Source organism: Megalops cyprinoides, chromosome 12 (genome assembly GCF_013368585.1).
Source record: "Megalops cyprinoides isolate fMegCyp1 chromosome 12, fMegCyp1.pri, whole genome shotgun sequence".
Classification (NCBI taxonomy): domain Eukaryota; kingdom Metazoa; phylum Chordata; class Actinopteri; order Elopiformes; family Megalopidae; genus Megalops; species Megalops cyprinoides.
Genome location: NC_050594.1, coordinates 13,395,132 through 13,418,618, shown reverse-complemented (window position 1 = coordinate 13,418,618; position 23,487 = coordinate 13,395,132). Strand labels below are relative to the sequence as shown.

At 44.6% G+C, this 23,487-nt stretch overlaps 1 protein-coding gene and 1 long non-coding RNA gene across 2 annotated transcripts in view; one reads left to right on the top strand and one right to left on the bottom strand.

Annotated features, from left to right (window-relative positions):
• The window catches only part of tonsl (tonsoku-like, DNA repair protein), a 17,531-nt gene extending 3,594 nt beyond the window's left edge, over nucleotides 1–13,937 (bottom strand). Inside the window, 25 exon segments of the mRNA XM_036543033.1 lie at nucleotides 285–460; nucleotides 806–977; nucleotides 1,503–1,810; nucleotides 2,753–2,831; nucleotides 3,024–3,180; nucleotides 3,524–3,624; nucleotides 4,111–4,239; nucleotides 4,524–5,045; nucleotides 5,490–5,719; nucleotides 6,066–6,189; nucleotides 6,780–6,943; nucleotides 7,266–7,338; nucleotides 7,581–7,670; nucleotides 7,853–7,908; nucleotides 8,288–8,468; nucleotides 8,690–8,815; nucleotides 9,235–9,387; nucleotides 9,769–9,914; nucleotides 10,299–10,413; nucleotides 10,738–10,909; nucleotides 11,208–11,337; nucleotides 11,885–12,068; nucleotides 12,355–12,497; nucleotides 13,322–13,417; nucleotides 13,823–13,937. Of these exon segments, the coding sequence (XP_036398926.1) occupies nucleotides 285–460; nucleotides 806–977; nucleotides 1,503–1,810; nucleotides 2,753–2,831; nucleotides 3,024–3,180; nucleotides 3,524–3,624; nucleotides 4,111–4,239; nucleotides 4,524–5,045; nucleotides 5,490–5,719; nucleotides 6,066–6,189; nucleotides 6,780–6,943; nucleotides 7,266–7,338; nucleotides 7,581–7,670; nucleotides 7,853–7,908; nucleotides 8,288–8,468; nucleotides 8,690–8,815; nucleotides 9,235–9,387; nucleotides 9,769–9,914; nucleotides 10,299–10,413; nucleotides 10,738–10,909; nucleotides 11,208–11,337; nucleotides 11,885–12,068; nucleotides 12,355–12,497; nucleotides 13,322–13,417; nucleotides 13,823–13,847 (3,852 nt within the window). The 5' untranslated portion in view covers nucleotides 13,848–13,937.
• A 7,869-nt stretch (nucleotides 13,938–21,806) lies between these two features.
• Nucleotides 21,807–23,487, top strand: LOC118786532. Its single transcript, XR_005005345.1, has 3 exons — nucleotides 21,807–21,895; nucleotides 22,613–22,660; nucleotides 23,428–23,487. It is a non-coding gene; the product is annotated as an uncharacterized LOC118786532 (long non-coding RNA).

Sequence of the window (23,487 nt, the reverse complement as noted above, 5' to 3'; positions counted from 1 at the left end):
GAGCTAGTGGTAAAAAGAAGTTATTCCTATTTCCGTTGTATTTGCCTGCACCAAACAGGCAGACAGCAGCAGAAACTGCACGCAAACAGTTTGTGCATGAGTATTACTAACGACACTCATGGGTTTCCCATTCACTGCAATGCATCTTCAACAAACAGTGCGATCTCCTTTATTCAATAGTAGCCACTGTATTTCAGCTGCATTATAGTAATCAGAGCAACAGGCTGAGTTATGGGAGACAGCCATTTTGTCTCTGTGTTTATAATTTCTGCCAATTCAGCTACCTGTGACAGGAGGGCAGTGAGGTGGTCCGTGATGGGGGGGTCAGCCGGCCCTCCGCGGACGGCCGAGAGGTAAAGGTGCGTGAGGCAGTGGAGGGGCAGGGTTTTCAGGACCAGCTCAAACCCTGTGGAGCCCAGGGCATTGTGGGATAGACACACCGACCTCAGGTGACCTGTACCTGGTGGGGGCAGAGAGGCAACAGTTAGGAGCTTTTCTGTCAGCTGAGGCCACCTGGAGTAACACCTTTAACACGCTCCTTCCTTGTTTCCATGCTGACGCTTTCATCCGTCCGAATCTAAGGCAAAGTCCAACACGTAACAATGGCTTAGCACTGCTCTGTCTCCGTGCAAGGCAACGGCAGATCATGCTGCCAATGATGGCCCAGAATGCAGAACTGGGAGGAGCCGCCACACAGTCCAACTCAGGCTAAACAATGACTGGCCGCCGAGCTGAAACAGAAATCGCTCTCTCTCACAGGATTGGCCAGATACAGAGCCAGGTGAGACGTGTGGGGCACACTCACTCGAAAGCGCACAGGCCAGCTGAAGGCGGTGCTGCTGGAGGACCCGGGCGGTGAGGCCACAGCCCTGCAGCGACAGACTGGCCAGCAGGGGGCAGGCCGACAGCAGGCTGGACAAAGCCTGTGACACACCGTCTCCTAAAGGGTTAACGCTCAGCACCAGCTCCTCAAGACACTGCAGGGAGAGAGGAGAGAGGCGCACGTACACATGCTTACATTCAGACCTACGCATTCATACTCCTTTTCCTGTCAGTGAGCCAGTAACCCCAGCAAAGTCTCCTATCCACTGACTCATCAGGGCATGAAGAGGGGGCAGGCAAACATGCTGGCCTCAGGAAACAGTATAACAGGAAATGACATCACCCCTCCCCGTACCGTTACTGCTACTAAGTGCTGCCTGATGACACATATTGGAATCACACACAAACACACCCTACATGTGATATTCACACTGACAGAATTAGTCACACCCACCACACTCACACACGTTCACAGTAACAGATGCAGACACTGACAAATAGATACTTTCTCACATGTGCGAATAAAAACTCTGCACAGACACCAACTGAGGGGGGTGAATTTATGTCAGAAAGCAATCATGAGTCTGCAGTGCCTCCCTTCTTGTTGTTGGATCAGTACAGGCACAGGTCTCATTAAAGCAAAGACTGCAACATCACAGGTTAGGCAGCCAATGAAATACCGGAAACGCTGGCTGACTCCGCCCCTCCAAAGTTGACGCAGCCTTCTTCAGCCCCTCCCCTGTGATCTGATTGGCAGATACATCCAGTAGCTGGAGCTTGGGCATGGTGGTGACCGCAGATACGAGCTCTGGCATGAGGTCGTCGTGGAGACGGTTGCCAGACAGGCGGAGCTGAGTGAGGTTTGACTGCAGTTTGAGGGCGCGGAGCAAGGGGGCGAGGGAGGCAGGGGGCAGGCCGAGTCCACACACCGAAATGGAGGGGCTGCCGTCTTGAACCTCACACAGACGTAGCAGCAGCCTGTTCTCACCTGCAGATACAGAGACACGCTTGCCAGGTTCACATACCTGCACACCCTGAAACATACACACACACACACACACACACACACACCTGGACTGGCCCACAACATACATACACACACACACCCATACACATGCAACAGACATAAATGCAAATACAAAACTATTTTGAAACAACATCCCCCCCGAGAAACAATGCTGATAATTTCCTCCCACATATTATATGCTGCGATTAGTATTGATTAGTATGGCATCCCAATTACATGCAGATTATCTCACACAGCAAGGCTTGCCTCAGTAATGTATATGATAAACGAGCATCTCACACACACACTTTTCTTTGTCATCACCACTACACCACCTCGCAATATCCCGTGACAACATGACTGTGTCATCAGTCCTGACAACTGCCCTGACAACAGCGGGATCATTGTCCTATTCAGACTACACCTGGCTTCTCCAAACTCTGATCCCTCCCGCTCCTAACAATGTGATTAAAGCTAGCAGTTGTAAACCAAACTGCTATTTAAGTATAGAAGATAAAAGCTTGGTGCCACCTCATACCAGTTGCAGCAGCAACTGTTCAGTGACAAACACATGGTGGCCATATAAAACATGCGGCTGGCAACTGACAGTAATAGTTTAAGGCTGTGCCTGTATGATTGTACTTACTGCTATTGTGGCAGCGCTTTCCACAAAGGCACCATATTTCAAAGATTGCTCTAATGATTCAGTATATGTGCGGCTAACTGACTAACCCTATTGAATAGACTCCTCTGTCACTATTGACTGCTAAATGAATACATATAGATGTCTGTGACAGAGTGAGGTAGTGACGGTAAAAGGTAGCAACAGCACGAGGTTGCAGCAGTGTGAAGCAGTGAAGATGTGAAGATGTGTGATGGTGTGGGGTTGGTTCACTGTATGATAGTGTCTCTGTGAGGTGGTACCTGTAGCCAGACTCTGACAGGCCTTCTTGTAGCGTTCAGGGAGTGGGGGAAGATCCCAGGAGCACACCTCTGCCAACACCTGCGTACACAGTTAAGCCTTCATCTCCATCATCATCATCATCATCAAACATTTTACTTCACAAGAAATTGAGTGTAGCTTGTCATTGTTGTCATCGTCATCCTCGCTGTTACTATTACAATCCATGAGTCTTCTCTGTGAGAAGCAGTAACAGTACAAAATAATTTGTGGCACACAGACATCGACTCTCACCTCCTCGTTGGTGTGGAGCACAGAGAGCAACAGGTCGGTGGGGGAGAGAAGAGCGCCCTCTTTCTGCAGGGAGAGGCGTGGCAGGAGCCCACAGGCTTGGTAGTACCGTTTGGCAGCCTGTTCACACAGCCAGGACACAGTGCAGGTGTCCGCCTCACTGAAATACAAGGAGACAATGAGTGTGTGTGTACATAGGCCTGAAAGACACGTATCACTCTAGCTCAGACTTATATAAATTCTAACAGATGCCTTGCATCCTTTATTTAGAAGCTTTGAACTAGGCTAGGCTTATAAACATATGGATTTAAATAATCTTCAATATTTTGATCTGAAAATTGAATTGAACTGAATTACCTCCAGTACTAGCTGCATCACAAACATATTCACAACTTAAGCTGGCAAATTCAAAGGAATATGGGAGTCCCCTAGTGGCACAAATGAAAACTACATGAGCTGTAAACTGACCAGAGTGATGTGCAATCTGAGGTAAAAAGGCCAACCTGTGTGGAACCGGAATCAGGAAGACATTGTCCTGAACTCTGACCCTCATTCTGATTGGAGCCAGCAAGGGAGCTCCGACACTCTGCGATGAAGCTGGAGGCTTGAAGAAAGACCCAAAGATGATTTTAATCTTCTGCGTGTCAGGCAACAAGTGAACATGGTGTGCCATGTCCACCACAATTATAAAGACACATCATTCGCCCACACAGCCACACACATGCACCCATCCACTAACCTAAGCACAACACAAACAACACTATCCAGGACAGTGTGTCTGACAGAAAACTCATGAGCTGACTCACAAAAATAAAGGCTGGAGCATATTCTGTCCCCAACAAATGACACACCTGCTTTTTAATACATGACTTGAGATAATTCAACTTGAGACAGCATGATTTTACCAGTCATTACCCATATCATAAAACATAACAATGCAATTACACTGACATTTTCCAAGAAGAAAAAAACTCCATGGATACATGTGACAATCTCCCTTTCTCCTCAATGCCAGTGAGGCCTGTAAGTGAAGAGACTCTCTCTCTCGCCCTCCCTCCTTTCAGCCCTCCCCCCTCTCTCAACTCCATACCTGTGAGGGATATGAGAGAGTGGGCTCCTCCGTCGTGGGGCTCTGAGGTCGGCTCACCTCCCTCCGGCCCAACATCACCATCCCAGACAGCTGTGTCATCTTTACCTGCCGGGACTTCGAGGCTGCCTTCTGCAAAGAGTGCCCCCTACTGGAGGTGGTGGAACCTGCATCAGAGAGGGAGAGATTATCATTGTTTTACTCAAATACTTTAGTGCTATAGTAGTGCAGTCTGTGTCTGCGTGTGTATGTGTGAGTGAGAGGGTATGTGTACCATGAACAGTAATCACTGTGTGAATGAGTGGGTATGTCTGTGTGAGACAGCAAGTCAGTGAGTGTTTGTGTGTGTGTGAATGAACAAGAGACTACGAGCGTGTGTATAAGACAGAGCATGTTTGCGTGTGTGAGAGAGAGACTGTGTGTGTGTGTGTGTGTGTGTCAGTGAGTGAGTCAGAGGGTGTGTGAGTACCTCTAGGTGCAGGCTCCGGAGACACAGTGCGGTGACTCTGGCTTCTCGCTGATGATGAAGGTCCCGCCTCCCGCCACCCATCCTGTGCTGTACCAACTCTCCGCCTCTTCTTGGGCTGAGCCTCGCCCAGGTCATCCTCGAGCCAATCGTCTGCCATGTACTCCTCCTCTGGGACCAGTGCTGACCTGCCACTGGTCAAAGACGACGGCATGCCACTGCACTCAAGCTCTGATAGGCCCTGAGCGAGGAGGCGGGTCTTGGCACTACCCAGGCCGCGCATGGCACTGTGGTACTCCTTCGCTTCACAGACAGGGGGCACTGTGGCGTCTCTCGCCGTGGGCGCAGGACGGCATGGGCTGAGAGGTGCGGCCGGAGGGGGAGGGGACGCTGGGAAACGTTGGCGAGGCCTGACGGGGCGTAAGGGGCTAATTGCGCCATCAGAGTCGCCGTGCTCTGAGGAGGAGCTGCTCTCCTGCAGGAGGAACGCACACAGACAAAAAAAACACCTATCATTTTCTACAGGACTCAGCACTCTGAGCTCTGAAGCTGCATTCACATGGATGTCTTTCAAACTTTTCTTTGTGTCAACAGTTATTTATTTCCAACGGGAGCTCTGTGCTATAGCTCAATATGTTCACCATACTGATGTCAGACGTGACTTTGATTTCATGTCTTAGAAAATAGGCACCAGGTGCATCTTAGACGCCTCCCACAATGTTTTGGACTGGCTGGAAAATCAGTCCAGCCAATCAGGTGATAGAGGAGTATCTCAATCTGGTACAATCTGTATTTATTCCAAAATAACTTCACCTCATAAGTTTGCATAACATTAACTAAAACACACCCACACAACTGATCCATTTCATCCAGCGCTTGTGAATGCAGCATTACAGAGCAAATATACCAAGAAGACTCATACCCCATACAGAACGGCCTGCTCCGTTCCGCGTTGATGGCCAGCGGAGCGCCTCCTCGGTGGCCTGGGTGATAACGCGCTTCCTTCCCCACTCCCGGCCCTCTGAAGGCCCTGGTCGGAGGAGCGGCGCCCCCCGGAGGGCACCAGCGGCTCGGAGTTCTCTGCGTCAAACAGCTGGCTGTCCAGCAGGACGTCGAAGGGCCTCTCTGCCGCCGGAGCTGCAGGCACTAAGACGCGAAGCAGCGAAACAGAGTCAGTATCAGAGGGGCTCTAAACTACAGCGTACATCAACTCTCAGTGAAGTTACCAAGTCACCTGGTTACACTGCCCACATAAGCATCTGAGCAGAAACTAACCCATCTGAGACTAGCTGTGTGAGTGGGGATACAGCTGATCAGCGTCTGTGCAGGAACACGCATCTGCACACATGTGCATGCAATCTGTATGTGTATACTATTAATGTGTATGTTGCCGGTGTATGGATGTGTATGAGTGGATGTGTATGTACGTATATGTGTATGTACATATATGTATGTATATACTGTGTATATGTATGTGTGTGTGTGTGTATACCTCTCTCTGTGGCGGCTTTCTTTAGCGCTCTCTCAGTCTTGATGCATTCGCTCCGTGTCTCCTGGTCCAGATCTCTGCTGTACATCTTCAGCCACTGACGCAGGCTGTCCAGGGGGGTCTCACCCTGCAACGGAATCCCATAGGAGGGGGGGGGGGGGGGGGGGGGGGGGAGTCACGAGGGCAGCACAAACGAAACACCAACACTGGGAAAACGGGCAGTTTGACTAGAGGTTTTGTGTGACACATTCCCCCACACATTCTCACTGAAGCAGAAAGAGCTGAGCCTGAGATGGCGACAAACAGAGGGGTACCCTGCCGGATTAAAATCTGACATCTCCCCTCACACCCCTACCCACAGAGCACCACCTCCTAGTCTGTGCCAGCTGTGCCTTCACTTGAAGCACACGCTTAAAGCTGATTGCGGTTTCATTTCAACAGGCTCATCGCTGTATGTGCTGTGACAGCTCAGGTAATGTAATGACACTGGTTAGTACAACAGCCCTGGTCTGCGATTCGCGCTGATCAGTAAACCCAACTCTGGTTGGCAATTTAGGCTGGTCAATACACAGATCTACTGTGCAATTTACACGTGTCAGTATAGACAGTTCTGCTTGTTAAATGACAGTGGTCAGTACAGAGTGCTTTGTTAAGTAATTTACACGGGTCAGTACACGCTGCTTCGTGTGCTCGCTGGGGGTGGCGGGGGGTGCTGACCTTTTTGTTCTTGAGGGTGACAGAGGCGCCCCTCTCCACCAGCAGTCGGGCCACCTGAAAATGTCCACAAGAGAGGGAGTCGTGCAGAGGGGTCACGCCCTCACAGTGTTGGCCCCCAGGGTCGTTCACATTGGCCCCCCGATTCAACAGCAGATCCACGATATCTAAAGGGGGGGGGGGGGGGGGGGGTCGAGTCGATTAGAGAGCCATCCTCATTCTTCATGCTTTACTACAGCATGAGTGAGAAATCCATGAACAACCAGCCAACCAGCATCACACAGTAGCCTTTTAATCCTCAACTGACACTTTTGTTGTCCCTTTCAAAGTGAAGCTGCTCCAAGGGATACACCTGTACAGTCCTTAGTGCACGTCAGTATGTTTTTAAACAAAGCGAAGCTTGAGAAAAACGAGAGAGAGAGAGAATCCTGATAAGGCACATCTCACACACATCAGAGCGCTGCTGTAGAGTTTCAGCCCTACACTTACCATAGTGGCCATGGTTACAGGCTTCATGCAGTGGGGTCCAGCCACAGTAATCTCTGGGATTGATAGGGTGACCCTAAAAAAGGTAACACACATTAACACACCTGTCGCTACGCCTGGGATATCAACTTTTAACCACTGCAATGAAAATGCATCAGCTACAGTGGTTACCAGCAAACACAACGTGGTGGTTTAAATTCCATCACTGACTGTTACCTTGCAGTACTCAGTTTCATTGAATGATCAGCTGTGAATCTAGGTATAATAAGCCACACATTTGTCTGGGCTCAGTCCGTGTTGAAGCGGTCAGGGACTCACCTGGTCCACCAGGCACTGGACCTGCCTCAGGTTTCCCTCGATGCAGGCTCGGTGCAGAGATGTCTCGCCCTTCTCGTTTCTCCGGTTCCACTGAGCACAGAGAGAGAGAGAGAGAGAGAGATGAAGAGCTCCAGCCTCTCCTGAACCTGAACAGAACTAACACCTCCTACTAACCAGCACTCTCGCAGGCCTAACTTCCACCGAACACAGCACCCTCCCTGGTCCAACCTCAAACAAAAACAGCCCCCTCCCTCACCCGGCTCAGCACTCACCCGACCCGTCTTCCTTCGGCCTGGGACCATCTTGTCATACTCCTCGAGGTCCTCATCTAAGCGAGAGAGACAGAGAGAAATGATGACTGAGTGAGTGATTATGAGTGGGAGTGAAACAAAATCAAGATACTTCTACAAGCAAATTGTTGGCTAGTGCTACTACTAGCTTTTCTATTCTGCTGTTTCTTTCCTTTCCCACTTTTTGTGCCTTATTAAAAGTCTTTTCATGGGATAAGGAGATAATTTTCCTGTTTCAGTAGATACAATGATGTCTTTGCTAATCATAGTTGTCTGCTGTGGGCCCTTAAAGATGGGAGAGTGAGGATTCATTCATCAGTGGATCATCAATGCAAAACACCAGCTGTATCATCCATCGGTGACTTAACAATTTGCACCAATCACACCTTGCGCAATCACTACTGATCCTCTCCTCACCTGAGTCAGAAAGCTCAATGTCACTGTCTTCCAGTGGCTCGCTGTTCTCCTCTTCCTCCTCCTCCTCTCCGTCGCTCCCCCCCTCTGCCTCACACAGCTCCTGGAGCCGAAAGGCTGTGTCATCACATTGGGAGGAGCCTCTTCGTTGCTGGGCAGCATGCCACGCCCTAAGTACCTGCCGCTAAGAGAGAGAAAAGGACAGAGGGGGAGTCAGAAAAGGAGAAAGAAACAATTAAAGAAATTACAACTTCACTGTTTGCCGTCAAACATATGCAATAACATGTAGTTATAATATTTTATATATATATATATATATATATATATATATATATATATATATATATATATATATATATATATATATATATATATATATATATATAAATAAATATTTCCACACACCTGCAGTTTAGGGAGTCCTGTTCTCTCTGCACACTGAAGGGCTGTTCTGTAGCAGCTGTCCAGCTCCTCCAGGCTCTGCCCACTCTCCTCCTCAGATACAGCAATGTTCAGCCACGACTCACATTCCTATGTCGCACACACACACACAATGAATTGTTAATGACGCTGCAACACATCACGCTAGAACCAAACTCTGTGGCAGCTGCACTGAACACACTGCCTACACGTAAACTTGACTGTATGATCCTGGACGACGCGCTGAGCAAGTGTTATGCCACGCAAAGCCACGAGAGAGAGCTGCAGTCTGGAGAAAACAGAAAGCGACGGGACTGCTGTCACACAGACGCGGGTAGGCTCGTGTAAACACGTGCACGGTGCGAGCAGAGCACTTCCTCTGTGTACTGTGAGCATGGCGCTTTCTTAGTCTGGCTTGTACGCGCTCCTGAATCGTTCTCCAACAGCACAGCAAACACACACACACACACACAGACGACAGCCCTGAGCAGTCCCACAGGTGAGCACAGGTGCATTCAGGTGTGCAGTACCTCTTTGGGGTTGTTCTGCCTCAGGGCAAGCTCCTGTCTGTAATGTTCCACAGCTTTCTGATGCTGGCGGAGGTCAGTGTAGGTGGCCGCCAGGGAAACATGGATCACGGCAAGCTCCCGGGCTGGCTTCCCAAGAGCCACTGCGCTGGACAGCTGCAGGCACATGTGCAGACAGAAGACACCAATTTAGCAGCAAAGCTTACATCATAATTGCCAATTCACACACATACACAATCTGTGGTACAACACCACATACAGTGCTGTCTTTCTTCAAGAGCAACACTCTGTTATACCAAAGATCAAACCAACAGGCAATGATATTCTGATAGTGGAAAGAAGACTGACAACAAAACTAAGACCCAATAAGTGCTGGCATTAACAGATTAGTTTTAAATCCTTTACCAAACAAAAACAGGCCTGACTAGCAACTGACCGTGCTTATATTAGATTCAAATTCATTCCCCTCCAAAACTTGGCCTGACTAGTGGCTTTCTGATTTTTGTCAGCCTTCCTCCCCAGACTGGCTCCTCTTACCTGAGATCGGTAGGCGTCCAGGGCCTTGCTGTAGCAGCCCACCTTGCAGTACAGGTCTCCCAGCTGCTCCGACAGCCCAACGGCCTCCTGCGGCTTTCCATCCCCCAGCTCAGAGAGTGCCTGCTCCAGCCGACAGCCCTGGATCGCTACGGAAACAAACACCATCTTGTCTCACAACCCTGGAGTGTGACACAGAAGGAGCAGCCGGAGAGCCTCACCTGTGTAGCGTGTACCGTAACACGAGGGGGGCTGAGTTTGGATCTCTCTGTGTATGGGTGGTGTCTGTGACGAACAGTGGACACATGTTGGGTGTGTGTACACATTGAGTGTTGATTATAGTGTGTGTGTGTGTGTGTGTGTGTGTGTGTGTGTGTGCAGTCTGTATACAGCGAGACGGTTAGACTGTGTGTATGTATGCATGTGTGTGCACATGTGTGTATGCATGTGCAGCGTGTGTACAGTGTGATGTCAGAATGTGACTGTGTGTGAACGTGTGTGCAGTGTGTTTACAGTGTGGTGGTCAGTCTCACCATGTTTCAGAGCTCTCTTTACAACCTCCCGGTCTGCAGGCTGCTGGGAGCCCAGAGTGAAGGCTTTCTTAAGGGAGCGCCGAGCCGCAACAAAGTCGCCCAGAGACAACAGCACCTGTACATACACACACGCACACACACCCACACACAGATAAAAAAAACCTAATTTGAGTTATCAGCAGCAACTACTTATCTGAATCAAAGACTCTCTGATCACCAGAGGTCTCCACACTGAAGTGTGGTTTCCCTCAGGGGCTGCCGGCTCACCCGGTGAGAGCAGATCTAATGAGGCCCCTCTGGGAGGGTGTAAATTTAAGTGGATGTACCTGGATGAGTGTAGTTAGTATTGTGTAGCTTAATCAGAACCGACTGGGTGAGTACATTTTTCAGGGGACCTAGCTAGGTGTGTGTAGCTTTAAGGGGAGGCTGGTTTTGTTACCTGGCCAATGCTGCTGTAGCACTCACTCTCGCAGAACCGGTCCTTCATCTTCCGGGCGCACTCCTTGGCCTGCTCCAGGCAGCGCACGGCGTTGGAGTGCTGCCCGTTGCGGAAGTGGATGCGACCGAGGTTGAACTTGGCGCGGTACAGGTCTTCTAGAAGCTGGGTCTTCCTGTGAACACAGAGACAGAGACTGAGAGAGGTAAAAGAAAAAAGCCTTCCTTTCTCAATTAGCCTGGCCCGATCTGTTAATTCTGTGACCACAGTGTAACCAGGCAAATTGAAAAGGACACAGACACATGGAAGGATTACAAAGGGCAGGGATGCTGGCTGACTGGGTGGGACAGATATATGAATAGACATTAAAGCAGGGAGAGAAAGAGAGAGAGAAAGCCAGGTGGGGTGAGACAGACGGCTGGAGCAGGACAGACAGACAGCACAAAGGGCCAGGGACAGAGACACAGTCATACTCTGCGATGAAGATGCTCCGGCGGATGAAGTCGGTGCATCGCTGTGCGTCCTTCAGCCCATCGTACACAAAGCCCAGGTTGAGGTACAGCCGTGCCCGCATCTCACTGAGCTCGTGGGACGGCACCACACCTGAGCAGAAGGCAGGCGAACCCATAAGTAACCCTGGTTGAGCATTCTATTACATATAATGTCATAGCTGGAGTGTGCATTACCACTGCTGCTCCTCTACAAAAACACACTGCACCTCTAACTGAATTCATCACCAAGCCAGAACTACATACTGAAGAGCTAACACCTTTACACATATTGCATATTATATAAACCTCTTCAAGACAGAAATACCTTAACTGGGATAGAATCACAATTTTATCTATTCAGAGACAGTTCAACTACTTCCTGTTTGGTGACAGTGTAACATAGGGCAACTGTAAGCTGTGTGTACTGCTGTTATATCATTGAGAAAGGTACCAAACCTTCAGTAGTTCAGTAAACAACCAGTTTGTATGAACAGTTAATACATAAAACCGGCAGCTTCTTAGGCTAGCCTAACATTGCACATCACTTCAACACATCAACCATTGTTGTAAATAGTTGGTATCAGTACCTTCTGTGGCTAAAATTGTTTCACATGACCGTTTTATTTAGAGGATTTTTCAGTTTTGCTGAAAAAGCTCACCTTGCAGACGGTCATCGACAATGGCCAGGCTCTTCCTGAAAGCCTCCTCCGCCTGCCTCAGGCTGTCCTGCGATTGGTCAGATTCGTAACGGAACAGGAAGGTTCGGCCAATGGTGGCCAGCGCCCTCTGCTCCTCTGCCGCATCACTGACTGAGCGAGCCAGGTCCAGGTGACGATGTTGGTGCTGGGAGGGGGAGGGGAGGAGAGATGGAGGTAGAGACAATCTGTAACTCAGAGGATTTCACCACAGAAAGGAAACAGGACAGTGCAAGTTACAGTGCAAGACAAACATTCTATATTACATTTTATACAAAGAGGTTTTCCCTGCAAACCTACTTTCACAGCACTCAGTTCTACTTCCATGTCTATCAGAAGACACAGTCACAGGGGAAGAAAATGGAACATGACCATATTTGACCAAGCCCAATTACATCTGAGACCTGCTCCATGTGCAGACCTTGGTCCCTCACCTTCAACGCTTCCACAAAGTTGCCGAGCTCGGCAAAGCATTCTCCTATCTTCCGATTAGCCACAGCACAGCCAATCACATCACGCAGCACTTCAGACAAGGCCAGCTCCTGACGGTGCTCCTCGATCGCTGCATGGAAATCGCCTGGGCAACAGACAGACAGAGGCTGCTGTCACAATAACTCAGCTCTATGACCTAAGACCTTGATTTCATCATTGTTTCGCACCATTCACTTTATATGGTGCAATTGTTGCTCTTAAGGGTAACTGCAAGGTGTTGTGATTCTACAGTTACATTTTAAGTTACATTACATTACATTAACTTAGCAGATGCTCTTATCCAGAGAGACTTCCTGCACAAAAGAACAGGACAGAAGTGTATCCATTCAAACTGAATGAAGAACAGTGTCAGACCAGGCTAACAATGTTCCCAAACCAGTGAGTGTGAGCATAAGACTATTCAAGCCCTACCACAAGTTAACTTGTGCAACCTGACAAGGGAAGCCAAGTATACTACCATACATCACAGTCAATAGATCACAGAATTTAAAATACATCGCACAACTAAGCTTTTCACTTTAATGCATATTAGCGGATGTATCTGATGTATGTAATCTAGAATGTCGTATGAGCAATGCGCATGTACCAAATAAATACATAATAAAAACAGTGAATGAAAACCATCTCTGAGCTGCCACATAACCAGAACAGCAGGGGCTGTCCACTTAGGAGTGACTATTGTTTTTCTCACCAAACATCAAGACCAACCTAATTTTCTAGCCTTGAATAGGGGTGTTGTTCGATACACGTCACATGCCGACATGCAGTCTCTGTCACACACACAGAGCGGTGATGTACTCTGTCCAAGGGTACAGCTGTATGACCCTGCTCTCTTGGACGCACTTCCTTCCAGCGGCAACTGGATAAAGCCACCGCCAGTTGTCACTACTTAGCGATCCACCCTCTTACCATTTTTAGCCAGAACCTCCCCAAGCTGGTTGCACAAGCTGGCCTCCTCTTTCAAGTTGCTGGTGCTCTGCGCCTTACTTTTGGCCTTCTGCAGCTCTGCAATAAGACAGAAATCAGGCCAATTAGATCCAACCTGTCGTTAAGCTTTTTAACGTATCTGCCTAAATACCGTGTTCGACAAAGCAGTCTAGATACAGTATTAACCAGCCACCATGACATACTAGCTTTCGCTAATGCTTGTCTTCCTAGCTATCTAACGCTGGCTAACGCAGTGTTATTAGTTATTAGCGTAGTGTTATTTAGCTAGCTTGCTGTCATTGCTAGTAGCAGCTCACCTCCAGCTAGCTAGCTATACGCGGTAGACTAACGGCAGTCGTGATCTAGCTAACTAGCGTTAAGTAACATTCGTAACATGCTACCTTATATATAATTAGATGTATATTCTTACTTGTCCATGCCCTTGCTAGTTTATTCATCCAGCTATCTAGCATGCATACTTACGTTTTATCTGCCGGGAAGCGCTCATCTCCTAGCTATTTTTCTAGCTCGCTAGCCAGCAAGCTAACTACAGTTTTAGAGTCCAGCTCAGCTAAAACAGCACGAACAAATGACAGAAACGCCGAGGTTCTTCGTTCTTGAAACGTTAGCTAACTATAAGTGTTCGATTTTACATAATCACTATTGTATTTATTTCTGATCACAACTCATGACCATTTTCACTTTTGCTAACAAGATGGCTAGCAAGTAATTTGTTTTCGGCAGTCTTTCTTTTCGCAATACCGCGCCTGAATGTTCTGCCAATCAGTTCTCAAGACGTTTCTAATTGGCTGGCGGGAGTCCGTGACGCACAAGGAAGTTTGGTAAGAGTATGCATGCGTGTCAACACGGTAGATAGAGGTCTGATTAGAGGTTGGTAAAGGCTTCGTTTACATGTTGTAGTTTGCTACGTGGTGATCATATGTAATTCGACATATTTGAAATTCGCAATATTTTTAGCATGCTGTGTAGTCTGTCCTTCATAATTAGTACGCTGACGTGACATGCTGAAAGCAATCATCAAGAAGTTTGCTAATGTAGTCATTAGACTTACTGTACAGTATATTTGCTGTTGGCTTCTGTTAACTTTGCTAACGTTACGAATGTAGTTATCACATCAGTTGCATCTGAGCATTGCCATTGACAAGGGGGGGTTAGATGGACTGATTGTGAACTCTCTATGAAAACTAGGCAATAAGTTAATTTTATTGGTGACACTGTGGTAAGTGCAGTGAATGCACAAATACTTTTGCAGATGAAAGGCTTATAAGTACTTTTCAGTTTAACCCGCTTTCTTGGGCACTGGTGTTGCAGTGAGCTGGCGAAATGAGACATCTGTGTTTTGCTGAACTTCAAATAATAAAGCAAACAAACATAAAATACAGTCCATTGCATCAACTGCCCTCAACTGTCCTGTTTCAGTACCAGATAATGTTGCAAGACATACTGTATATTTGTAAAGGACTCGTTATAGTTTGACATTATGTTAATTGTGTAGAATTGTCATCTCCCAGTTTAAACCCCTTTTGTCTTTGGATATGCTGGGGGAACTTTGTTTAGAAATAGTTTTGGAAAAGTGTTTTTTAAAGCCACTGTATGACTGAATAAATAGTTAAATGGTTATTTTATTACAAATAAACTCAGTTCCATCTTTTCCACATTTTGGTCGCTGTTTCCATGTTGGTTTTTATTTAAATACAGTTATTTTGTATTCTTATAAAAGTGGGTCTCTCGCTATAAAATCATTTGTCTTTTCTAAGAATCAAAAACATACGGATGAACAGCTGACTTCTTTTTTTCTTTTCTTTTTCTTCTTCATGGTTAAAAACAGGTCAATGTGAAGTAGCATATTGTAGTTTCTCATGATCTGCCTGGCAAGTTTTGCTCTTTATGGTCATCAGAGAATTCACAGCCACAAGTTGATGCTACAGACAGTTTTTCTGTGGTCATAAGTACTGCATCACTTCATCATGTGATATAAAATGTTCTTGTCCATATATGGGAACAAAGTAGAAAACCAAACTATGATGTTTCTGAGATAACTATAGTATGAGAAAACTTGTCATGTTAGTTCAATAACACAGAAATATAGTGGGATTTGTTATTTTATCTGTGAAGGCCCCCATTTAAGACAGTCTTTTCTTTTTAGATAGGTTCATTCTTCTCAAGCACGGGTCATGAACAGGCTGATGCTAAAGCTCATTTATTGGTAGTCTTATTTTTGTTAGGCATGTTTTTAATGTTACTGATATTTCATAACAAAATAGTCATGCCTCACAAGAAAACATTGACCATATATTCTTACTGCAGATTTGTACCTGGAAATACCATAATTTTAAAGTTTAGAAAGGTTTGAAATTCAACTGGGTAATTGTCTTTTGAAAAAGATAAAATATTTGACTGAAACTTAAAAATATGTATTCAGTACTTTTCCACCAGTAACATATTTCATCTCTGGGGTTACCTAGATACAGAGTGTCCATACAAACTCTGACAGCCAGTTTTGATAGTGCAGCTTCACTGGTTCCTGTCTGAAGGACTTGAAGTTATGGAGAAGATGACTATTAACACCTAAATAAAGAGCGATGAGTGATTTATGAGAATTTCAAACTTTTCTGACATTATCATCCTTCAGTGAGTGGAGCATGAGAGCAGCTTCAGTGGCCACTGTGTTAAAACTCTTTGCATGTATTGGCCATGACTGTTCTCTTTGCTCTGTTCAAGGCCTGCAGGAGACACCAGGCCTCCCAGGCTGGTCTCCATCACTGCATGGTGACTACGGCCCAGCCAGCCTTGGAAACCAACTACTCTCAATCACTACTGGTGATCTGGCTTCCTTGTTTCTGTGCACTACTCTGTGGTCATGGTACAGACACTAACCTCAGGGAAAGAGCTCTATTTCAGTCTTGGTGTCAGTTACCTAATTTCATTCCTGCACTCTAGACTCTTTGACTTTCAGGAACCTGTCGGAAGATTCTCAACATATGGTTCATCTGCAAAAAAAGTAATTGTTTTTCCCATCGGTTAAAATTATGGTTCATGGCACCAGAGTAACAGACATTTGGCAACAGATACTTTACCTTTAGTGACAATTTTCTGAATTTGTATTTTACTGTGCGCTATGGTGACTTGATTGGGGCCTGACATATGAAATGGATTGCCTGATGTTAAATGTTGCATTAATAACTTCTGTATAAGCCACAGCATGTTCACACCATGCTCATTACTGTCCAATAGCTGACCTTGTATTGGGTGAAAAAAGATGTCATGCAAAGGAAATCAACACATTGTTTCATATACTTCGTATAATCATGTTCAGATAATTCTCAATTTTTGTATCTCTACAGTTGTTCTTGTGAAACCTATCTGCTAAATTACATGTTCATCACCAAAGCACACAAGTGGCCATAAGTAAAATGAGAATTTTTTCATTTCCAAAGTCTTTACAAAAATGTCAGCTGTATTGTCAATGAAACAAAAATGCCAACAAGGAAGTGTGGCCTATGTAAGTGGCTATTTTGTTCTGTCTTGTCCATCAGTTCTTCACACCCACACTACTCTATCTCTTTACTTCTTCTCTTTTTCTCTTCACCAGTGACCAGATATAACCAGTCTGTTTGACACTGCACCCGCAATAAAATTTCAGTACGTTCTTCAGGGAGGGGTTTATGAAGTTTTGTGAAGGAAACCATAAAGGGCAAAGTTCTCTGGAGATGTCGTTGTTCTTACTGTTTCACAAGTAGACCAATATTCTTAATTCTCTTGAAATATCGTGAGTATGTGTATGGCTTTTTTGTTTTCTTCACCACACCTTTACTTTTTGCCACCTCTGCACCACTGTTAAGAAATACTCAAGCACTGAGACTGTCATCTGACACTGGAACTGGTGGCACATTTGGGAAAAAAAGGATGCCAGTTCAGCCCTTCATTTCTCACATACCTGCATGTGAGGCCCAGTCATCTGTAGTTACCTATACTAATCATCTTTTCTTAATCTGATTTTTTGTTTTAAAGAGCAAGTGCCTCATTTCCTCTGAGCTTTACACCATCTGTTGTCCATGGCAGGACAGCAGTCTGTTTAGTGAGGGCCAATAAAAGGACAGGGCTGCAAGTGGCACACAGCTCTGCACTTTAACTGTGTTAATGTCAGGAGCCACGAACGCCGACGTTGGCCCCCGTTACCCAACACAGGTTCCCCCCAATAGATCCGCCCGCCACAGACGACCAGGACGCGGGAGTACAGGTACCAAAACTTTATTAAATACAAAAGGCAATTCATACAGGGACGGCTCACGCTCTGCTCTCATCTCTCCCCGAAACAACCCAAAAGAAACAAACAAAAAAAAAACAAAAGCGAAACTTAACAAAAATATTCACAAAACAAAAGAAAAACCCGGACGTAAACGACAACCAAAATCAAAACCGAAAATAACCGAAAGCAACAAACACCGAACTAAACCAATAATAAAATAATAATAATAATAATAATAATAATAATAATATTATAACTTCCCCCTAGTAAAACCCGCGCGCGGTGCAAAGCGTTTCCTTCCTATGCCTGATTTGTTTTTACACCTGCACTCCCGCTAATCATGACAATTCAGAACAGCCGCGGATCCCGCCAGTTCGGCAGCGGCAACCATTCAACAAACCCGGCTCAAACACGCACCCGCGGCTCCCAATTAATTCCCCCGATTGCGGCGCTTAACACGGCGGCAACTGTCGGCTTACCTCCCGACATTAATGAGAGATGTTTGGTCTGATTGGTGTGTATGTGTTGTTTTATTTTGATTGGTTTAGGTTCCTTTTTATTGCTTCATGGATGTACTTTTGAGATGTTTTTTTTACTTTTCTCATTTGTAAGAATTAACCATATATGACACCACAGTTTCATGTTCCATACTGTATGCTGAAACCCCATCCACTTCCATTTAGTGGAAGTGGCCAACTCATGGTATTAACAAACGGTTAGCTGCCCTTGAACTGCTGTTAGTGAGTATAAAAACCCTATAAAATCCTGGATCTCTACTAATACCTCCCCAAAATGAGCTCAAAAATGCATTTGTTCGTGGTGATCGGTTACTACCTTATCTATTCTGGTGAGTACAACTGAAGTATATCTAAAGAAACTGTTGTGCCATATATGTCTTTCTTGGGCACAGAGATTGTATGTATTTATTGCACATACAGCCCAGGCAGGAATTCAAGTTGGCCAGCACTCCTGTAATCAATACTGAATGGGCTCGTTGTAAATGTTAACCTCTTTCTCTCTCTGTCACATGCCAGCATTTGGGGAACACATTCCTGATATTGGGGAAGACTTCCCTTCATTCGGTGAGCAACTGTGAAGCATAGGGGCAAAGACTCACCTTTCACTCATCTGATACTTCATGCCTGCACTTGATATTTGCTGTGCTGTGATGAAAGAACTGCTGTCTGACAAATTAAGGAAAAGCTCTTGATATCATGAAATAGCAATAAGACGTTGTCCTACATTAGTCATTATTAGGGTGTGACAGAATTACCACTGAATAAACTGTGATAGTAAAACTTAATGTAAGCCCCCAACGATACTGCTATTCTATTCTATTCTATCCTAATACAGACGTATAAGAAATACTATATAATAGTTAATTGCAATTTTCATAAGCATTCATAAATAGCACTTTAAGGAATTTTAAGGAAAATATTACAACATTTCACAGGAACTGTGGAGTCTTGCAACAATTATGTAATGCACATTATTTTCATATGGATGTCATTTATAAAAAAATGAGTTCATTTTAGCAGTCACTAGTCTTCAAAGTGACACATTGATGAACATTCATGACTCTCAGCCACTGGTGAATGAGACTGAAGATTCAGAGTTTAATAACAAGTCTGGATATCTTTAAACACTTGACCTGGCCTTTGTGTCTTTTTGCAGATCTTGATGATTCTGCATTTGACATTGACCTTAATGGAGAGCTCTATTTTGATCCCACAGTAAGTTGACTAGTGTTCCACTAAGGTCACCTTCCTGTTCAATTCTTCTAATCCTCTGTTATTGTGAACCTGTACACTCTGTTAATTGCAGTTTAATATTCTACGGAAATTGAATGACACTCAGAAAATCCCCGGCCTTTGTTTCATCTGCAAGAAGGTGGTGGGTTATGTCCTTCACAAGGTACACGGTACTCGCACCGAGGTAAGAGTCATTCTCATCTCTAGCTCTGTGATGCATCCGAGATAATAGTAAAATCAGTGGTAATGCTACTAAGGGAAGAGTTCTTTTAAAACGGCACCATGATTCGGCACCATGAACATTCAGACAGCTGTTCTTCCAAATACATATGCCTTTTTATGTTCTTTTTTAAAAGCTGTTCGTCCCAGTTAATGTGTAATTATTCCTACTTCTGCAATTGTAGCTGAAGCTGCAATGTTATATTGTATATCATATTGTTAGAAAAAATCCATTATGTGACACTGAAATAAGAATGGTGAAGGCATGAGAGCTTTTTGATGATCCTGTAGATGTATCTTTTGACCCTCTTCTTCCACCTCTAGAGGGAGGTCAAAGATGCCTTGCACTCTGTCTGTAGAGATATTCATGTGCCACATTGGATGTGCCGAAAGATTGTGAATGGGTTCTTTGGCAAGCTCGTCCACAAGATAGTGTCCCTGCATGCAGCAGGGGCAGTCTGTCGGGCACTCCATCTCTGCAGGCGCCCTCTTTCTGAGAACACAATGCCAGGGAAATCAGCAGCAAAGCCGGCTCCACTTCGAAGCATCCGCAATCATCTGCTGTGATGTCACAAGCTATAATACACAGCAGAGGTGGAGGTAAACGCATTGCAAGTAAAAGTAGACATGCTTATCAGCAGTGAGAAAAGTCTGATTTGATGAGGGCTTGGAGTTAAAGATTGGTGTGACTTCATAAGAGTGCTTCTCTGCTTTTCTTTACCTGATGTTGCATTTGTAATCAGTAAACTGCCATTAAAGCCAGCATCAATGAATCATTGTGTGTTTGACTGGGGCTGCGAGGACCTTGAATGTTTCCTATCCCTCCCCTGTCCTTGTTTTTATAGATGCTATTACATGATTATAATAATTCAATTCAATTGAAGTACAGAACCAAAGGGAATCAAATTCCATTTTGTACTATTTTATTTATGTTTTAGGCAGGTGAGGGGATGGGGGGGGCGGGGGTTTAACATCATACACCTTGATAAGGCATTTCTCTCTGACACTGTAAGGCACTGTAGAGACAGCTGAGAGATTGGAGAACTTCATCATTTGCTGTAATTGAACTGAGGTCAGGTATGTATGCTCCATAAAGTAAAGACAACATTCCTGAGCTGCTCTGCTCTGCACTAATAACTCATGTATAAACCACAGCATGTTCACCCAATTTTCATTAATGTCCAATAGCTGACCTCATTTGGGGTGGGAAAAATGTCACCATTGTTTCACATACTTCATGTAATCATGTTCAGATACTACTCAAATTTTGTGTCTCTGTTGTTGTTCTTGTCAAACCTATCTGCTTTAGTATTTAGAAAAATGTCAGCTGTATTGCCAATGAAACAAAAATACCAATAACGATTGTGGCCTATGTAAGGGGCCATTTTGTTCTTGTTCATCAGTTCTTCACACCCATCACTTCTCTATCTCTTTACTTCTTCATTTTCTCTTCATCAATGACCAGATATCACAAGTCTATTTGACACTGTGCCCACAAAAAACTTCAGTACGTGCCTCAAGGAGGAGTTTATGAAGTTTATAGGAAACCATGAAGGGTAAAGGAAGAAGTTCTCTGGAGATATCGTTGTTCTCACTGTTTCACCAATATTCTTAATTCTCTTGAAATATCGTGAGTATGTGTATGGCTTTCTTGTCTTCACCACACCTTTACTTTCTGCCATCTCTGCACTACTGTTAAGAAATACTCAAGCACTGAGACTCATCTGACACAGGGACTGGTAGCATGTTTGGGGAAAAAGAATATCAGTTCAGCCCTTCGTTTCTCACATACCACATGTGAGGCCCACTCAGCTGTAGTTATCTGTACTATTCATCCGTTATTGATCGGGGATGCTCTGAAAGAATAAGTGCCTCCTCTTAGTGAAGGCCAGCACGAGGGCGAGGCTGCAAGTGGCACACACCCCTGTACTTTAACTGTGTTAATGAGAGCTATGTTTGGTCTGATTGGTGTGTGTGACTTTCCTTTGTTGTTTTGTTTTGATTAATTTAGGTTCCTTTTGGATGGTTACTGGTTCATGGATGTACTTTTCTGCCTTTTTTGCCTTTCCTGTTTGTAAGTATTTAACACACATAACACAGCAGTTTCACACTATTTGAGCTTTTTATGCACTAAAACCCCACCCACTTCCATTTAGTGGGAGTGGCCAACCCATGGTATTAAGGAACGACTAGCTGCCCTTGAATTACTGTTAGTGAGAATAAAACCCTATAAAACCCTGGATTCCTAATAGATGTCCAGTATGAGCTCAAAAATGTATCTCTTCATGGTTATCGGTTACTACCTTGTCTATTCTGGTGAGTACAATTGAGGTATATCTAACGAAATTGTTGTGCCACAGCCATGGTATTTACACATATAGTATTCATATTTTATGTGGTATTTTTTCTGTTCATTTCAAAGATCATACAATAAAGAAAAAAGCTCTCACACTATGTGCACTCTGTTATATGTTTAACATTGCTTTGGCAATTGGCAATATCATCCAGAAATTGAAAAGTCACTTGCATATTAAGGCATCAAGGTGATGTTTTTCATCATTCAGGTTGTGCAGAATTTTTCTTTCACAATAACATGCTCCTTGTCTCCAGGTATGCTAAGGCAAGGACCAAATCAGAAAAACGTGAACTAACTAATCAAACTAAGCAATGCTGAAAGAACCTAGTCAATATTAAGTACAAAATCAGTGCTGTGTATGTTGCTGCAAACTGGCTATAACCTGTTAATAAAATACAGAATAAAATATGGAACATGATTCTTTAACTTTTGCAGGTGAAGCGATCATTACATTTAATGATAAAAAACTGATGCAGTTTGTATTTTAAATCCTTTCTGTCACAGATTTTGGGGTGTAGATACCTAGGGCATCTAGCACAGCCCATGTGGCTTATTGAGGGTGATGTAAGTTGCACATACAGCCCAGTCAGGAATTCAAGTTGGCCAGCACTCCTGTAATTCATACTGCATGGGCTAGTTGTAAATGTTAACCTCTCTCTCTCTCTGTCACATGCCAGCATTTGGGGTTCACATTCCTGATATTGAGGAAGACTTCCCTTCATTCGGTGAGCAGATATGTAGCATAGGGGCAAAGACTCACCATTTACTCATCTGATACTTCATGCCTGCACTTGATATTTGCTGTGTTGTGATGAAAGAACTGCTGTCAAATTAAGGAAAAGCTCTTGATATCATGAAATAGCAATAAGGCGTTGTCCTACATTAGTCATTATTAGGGTGTGACAGAATTACCACTGAATAAATTGTGATAGTAAAACTTAATGTAAGCCCCCAAAGATACTTCTATCCTATTCTATTCTATTCTAATACAGAGGTATAATATATACTATATAATAGTTAATTGCAATTTTCATAAGCATTCATAAAGAGTATAACTGGTTTAGCCAGGTTTAGATGGGAGATGTGACATATGTTATGTCATAAGTGCCATGATGCATCATTATGTGTTATAACATTATGAAAGTTGTCATAAGCTAGGGATAATGTTAATTTATGCTTATGAAAAGAATTGTAGTCAATATTTAGTTAATAAAGTCATTATGAGTGCTTCATATGACTCATTTTAAGGAAAATATTACAACATTTCAAATGAACTGTGGAGTCTTGCAACAATTATGCAATGCACATTATTTTCATATGGATGTCATTTATAAAAAAATGAGTTCATTTTAACAGTCACTAGTCTTCAAAGTGACACATTGATGAACATTCGTGACTCTCAGCCACTGGTGAATGAGACTGAAGATTCAGAGTTTAATAACAAGTCTGGATATCTTTAAACACTTGACCTGGCCTTTGTGTCTTTTTGCAGACCTTGATGATTCTGCATTTGACATTGACCTTAATGGAGAGCTCCATTTTGATCCCACAG